Raw genomic sequence first — 5,298 nt, 5'->3', positions numbered from 1 at the left:
ACACACACACACACACACACACACACACACACACACACACACACACACACACAGAGCTTATGCTGCAGAGTGCCCCCATTGTCAGCTTTTGACTTGAAGTGGCTGATTTTGGCACCACTCTCCAGTTTCATTGCCTCTGATGATGTTGAGTGGGTTGGTATTGTTTAGAGAATGTCTGAGAATATAAATTGTATGAACTGCATCATCAGTATAATCCACTATAATCTCTTTCTCAGCTATTTCTATTGCTGCTATAATCGCCTCTACTTCTCAGAGCTAATTAAGCTCATAACACCTCCACTCAAGCATTTCCATGCCACTCATCTCTCTTCCAGTCATTACTCTTGTTGTCTCCACCCCAACTCAGGATCTGCATTAAACACTAAACCCAATCTTTCCTTCTGAGAACACTGTCCTTCTGGGATTCCTTCTTTTCTCATGCTGGTGTTGACTTACAAAGTGTCAAGAGAAGTATTAAAGGTATTAATCTCAACAATATAGCAGGGCCAGCAAAGGCCATGATTATTGCCTCTTCTTCCAGATCCAACAGGTAAAAATAAAAATGAGGAAATCACAAGATTGCATGCAATGAGCTGTGAAAGCAAATATAAAGCCTACCTCAAGTCAACCATTTAGAGTTGTCACATGTATATATTACAATCACAAAAGTGTTGTCTCAGTCCTTCAGTATAGAAGCTATGTATGTTTATGCATATTTAGATAAGACCTATATGTTTGTATATATGTATATACACTCATTTAAAATTCAAATACTGGCATAACAGTTCAAAAGTAGAATGTTATTGTTATATATGAGGAGATATGTATGTGTATCATCATCATCACCACCATCATTTAACGTGTGTTGTCTATGCTGGCATGGGTTGGACAGTTTGACCAGAACTGGCCAGCTGGGGAGCTGCACCAGACTCCAATCTGATTTGGCATAGTTTCTATATATATATATATATATATATATATATATGAAATGTTATTCTGACCTTGAGACTGGGAACATCAGATTAGCATTACTTGGTTAAACCATATATTAACCAAGATTATCTCAATTTGTCTCTGTCACCTTATCTAATATATATTACTCCTTTTGTCCAAACAGCAGTTTGCTTTGATCAAAATGCACTCTCTCTCCCAATTCGCTAAACTATTTTGAATCCATTTTGTCAATTCACTGGTGTCTTTATAATAATGGTACTTGTGCATGCTAATATGTCCATTCTTTCCTGTTCTATAGCTAGTCCGAACCCTCGTCTCTCCTAACAACCCACTCAATCAAACAGCAGCTTGTCAGAAAGTTATGAACTCCTGCAGTAAGTTAACTTATTATTGTTATTTTCTTTTATCGTTAGTAAGCTGGGCAAAATGCTTAGCAGTGTTTCATCTGTCTTTACATTCTGAGTTCAAATTCCACCAAGGTCAGCTTTATCTTTCACCCTTTCAGGGTCAATAAAAGAAATACCAGTTGAACATTGAGATCAATGTAATAGACTTTTAGGTGCAGTTTTGCCACTATTATATATGGTAGGTGACTGAGAGATCATCAGAAATTGAGAGACCTAGCATTTGTAATGTTTTATACATATATTATATCAAAAATAGACAGTCTACTCTGAGGTTTGACTTAGGTTGTTTACAACTATTGGGTAGAAAGAGGGATTTACTGTATTTATAAGGTTGCATGGACATTAGATATGCCAGATGGGTGGGATATTGAATATCAGTGTGGATCCTAATTTAAAATATAGAAACTATATTAAAATTCAATGTTAGCATATGTGGATGTATGGGTAGAAATACTCCTGCTATCTTATGATTGTTATAAGGATATATGAGAACTTTATTGAAATATTTGGAATTGACATAATAATTCTTATATGCATGCATACATACATATATACATACATACATACATGTTTGTGTATATACATATGTACATACATGAATACACACATGCACACAAACATGCATATAATTTCTTGTTGTAGATACTGTTTTCCTTATTTTACATATTTGTTTCTGTGATTTCAGATTTGTTGAAGCAGTTATGTACTATACTAATGGCCAGTGGTGTTCCGGCAGATGTCCTAACAGCGGTATGGTCTAAAATATCCTTAATACCATCCTTACTTTATTTATTCACTGAAAGTGTGGTTAATTATTTTACTAATTGTAACATTTTCAACTGTGTTTAACTAAATATTTATTTGATTCTGTGACTATTTGAGAAACTAAATTCCAAAGCAATAGTAGGAATTTTCTCTTTTAATTACAGTTGTTTGCAACTGTTTATATCCTCATATTAGCATCCATTTTATTTCTTTATAGTCTACAGGGTGTCTACAAAGTCTGGGTACATGGAGTAAATAAAATCATAACATAATAATTTCTTAAAGTATGTATTAATCCCTATGTACCCAAACTTTGTGGACACCCTGTACTATAATTTTAGACTACTTCAAATGTTGTAATGTGAATATTTAAATATATTCATGAGTTTATAAATTAGATACACTATAAATTTTTTTATTTGTTATGATACTAAAATAACATTTATTTTTTCCAGACCATTAATACTGTGTCTGAAATAATTCGAGGAAACTTAGCCAACCAAGAGTTTTTTGCATCTGTGATGGCACCATCAAAACCACCTAGGTAACTTTCATTGCTTTTATTGAACATTTGATTTTATATCTGACTACTGTGTTTTCAATTGCCATTGATCTATGTAATTTTTACTGTTTCGGTCCAGTAGTGGAAAATTCTACTCTTTAACTTTGTTTTGCCTGTCGTATTGAATTCTGTTGTAATTTGTAAATGAGCACTTATTGAAACTTACCAAGTTTATTATTATATTTTAGATATCTAAATTAGAGTTAATACATAAAATGTTTTTTATTTTCTATACTATTATAGACCTGCCATTGTGGTTCTGTTGATGTCTATGGTGAATGAAAAACAACCTTTTGTCCTACGATGTGCTGTTCTCTACTGCTTCCAGTCTTTCTTATTCAAGAATGAAGTTGGCCAATCTCAGATTGTGCAAACACTTCTACCCACAACTGCTGATGGTGAGAGAAGCAATCACGGTATTTTACATTCATATGTTGAATTTTGTCTCCATGTTTCCACCCGATGACCTTTTGGCACCAACATCCGCATCTCTCAGTCATGTTTACTGACCACTTGTTTTATAATTTTATTTCCTACTTTATCCTTTTTATTTCTTTATGTTTTGTAAAGAAAGACTTCCATTCTCCCAATTTTATAGCCTTTTATTTATTCTTGTTGTTTTCCCCCTTCACTAAAACTGTAGTGTATTATTAGTGTATTATGTTATTATCCCACACTAATACCTCCATCCTACAATTCAGACACTGTACCCCAATTGCACCACTATATTTCAGATTTTTAGTTATATTTTGTTCAACCTTTACTTTTATCATGTAATTTGCTATTCGATCCTTCAATATGTAAACAATACAGAGACTGTCTACAAGTCTTGATAGTTATCTTCATTGCCATGTTATAACAGATCAATATTTGTTTATATAACAATTACATATGTCTACTAAAAGATGTTACATTATATGACTGCTTCACAGTGTTATATTATTCAAACAACTTCTAAATGAGAGTTACAATGTATCTTCCTTTTTAACTATACCATATCTCTGCAGTTTGGGATAGTATATTATTTCTAGAAATCTCTTTTATTAAAGTGAGAATGCATGTGTTATAAAATAACACTGTGTTCTACTTCAAATATAGCTCTACAACTTACCCTTTTAGTTTGTCAGATAAAAGTAGTTTGACAGATGAAAGTAACAGGAGTGTTTGCTCTTGTGTATCTGTAAATTACAAGATAATTTATTCTTTATTGTTAAACTATAAAAAGACAATGTATGGAAGAAAAGTAATTTATGGTGTGTTTGAGTACGTTAAAATGGAGAGGAAGTTTATTTCATATTAAGTCAACATCTTGTAAATAGTTTGTATTATATTCTAAACTGGTTGATGGGTCCAGTAAACTATATGATTTCTGTATAGTGGTGTGTAATTACTACAGAATATCGCAACTAATACCTTTACCCAACTGACATGACAACTGTATAACTATTGATATTCAATGTGTTTGTGGCCAGATTCTTAATCACTTTCATTTTCTGTTTATTTCAGTGAATACCATCACAGCTGGACAGCTTCTGTGTGGTGGCTTGTTCAGTGGCGACTCATTATCAAACTGGTTTGCTTCAGTTGCTCTCCTGCATGCCATTTTAGAGAACAATACACAACGAGAACAATTACTTAGAGTACAGTTGGCTACAAGTCTTGGTAATCCACCAGTATCTTTGTTACAACAATGCTGTAACATGTTGGCACAAGTAAGTTGAACAAAATTTGAAAACTTTTCTCTCATTTCTACGTTGTATTGAAGATATTTATATAAACATGCAATGTAATTTGGTTAACTACCTAAATTTTATTCAAGAAACATAATTGTTATTTGAATGATAAACTTTGACTCAGACATTGAATTAAAAGTTGTAAGGAATTTGTTCTCTGATGCTGGCAAATATACCACTGGCCACAAATGTACCACTGGCCACAAATATACCACTGGCCACACTTTTGAATCACAAAAAGCAAATAACAGAGCATTATCATTTTTAGAGGATCTCTGTGAAAGACATACTTTTTACAAGTTAATAATGATCTTGTCAGATGTAGATTTAATGAAGCTGCTGATCTTGCTATGAATAGGCATCAATAGCCATAACAGATTGATCAGTGCTGAGTGCAAAATTTCTCTTGCATAATAAAGACTACTGTTTAGGAAATGGAGGATGAGGATGACAATAATGACAAGGAGGAGGGATGCATTGTATTTTATCAATTACACATCCTAATTATTGTACATTTTTGATGATTGAGACCAGTGTTTCAACTCACAAGAACTTATGGTTCCAAGAGAAATCAAGAACTATCGATTTTCAATGAAAAAATAAATCAGAAATATTTATGTAGGCACAGGCATGGCTGCACTGTAAGAAGTTTGTTTCTCAACCACATGGTTTCAGGTTCAGTCCCACTTCGTAGAACTATAGCTCTTGGGCTGACCAATGCCTTGTGAGTGGATTTGATTGACAGAAGCTGAATGAAATTATATATATGGTGTTGCCATCCGGTTTCACCAGTCCTCAGTCAAATCGTCCAACCCATGCTAGCATGGAAAGCGGACGTTAAACGATGATGATGATGATGATATATATATATATATAT

At 33.3% G+C, this 5,298-nt stretch overlaps 1 protein-coding gene across 3 annotated transcripts in view; it reads left to right on the top strand.

The window, feature by feature from the left end:
- The window catches only part of LOC106878597 (general vesicular transport factor p115), a 60,729-nt gene that overhangs the window by 36,133 nt on the left and 19,298 nt on the right, over positions 1-5,298 (top strand). For 2 of the 3 annotated variants that reach the window (XM_014927855.2, XM_014927853.2), the window contains exons 9-13: positions 1,253-1,328; positions 2,047-2,111; positions 2,582-2,670; positions 2,932-3,104; positions 4,195-4,400. In XM_014927855.2, coding sequence (XP_014783341.1) covers positions 1,253-1,328; positions 2,047-2,111; positions 2,582-2,670; positions 2,932-3,104; positions 4,195-4,400 — 609 coding nt within the window. The remainder of the gene's footprint in view (positions 1-1,252; positions 1,329-2,046; positions 2,112-2,581; positions 2,671-2,931; positions 3,105-4,194; positions 4,401-5,298) is intronic. The other variant, XM_014927854.2, reaches the window with a different exon arrangement.

Source organism: Octopus bimaculoides, chromosome 4 (assembly GCF_001194135.2).
Source record: "Octopus bimaculoides isolate UCB-OBI-ISO-001 chromosome 4, ASM119413v2, whole genome shotgun sequence".
Taxonomy (NCBI): Eukaryota; Metazoa; Mollusca; class Cephalopoda; order Octopoda; family Octopodidae; genus Octopus; species Octopus bimaculoides.
This window is presented reverse-complemented; position numbering and strand designations above follow the sequence as displayed.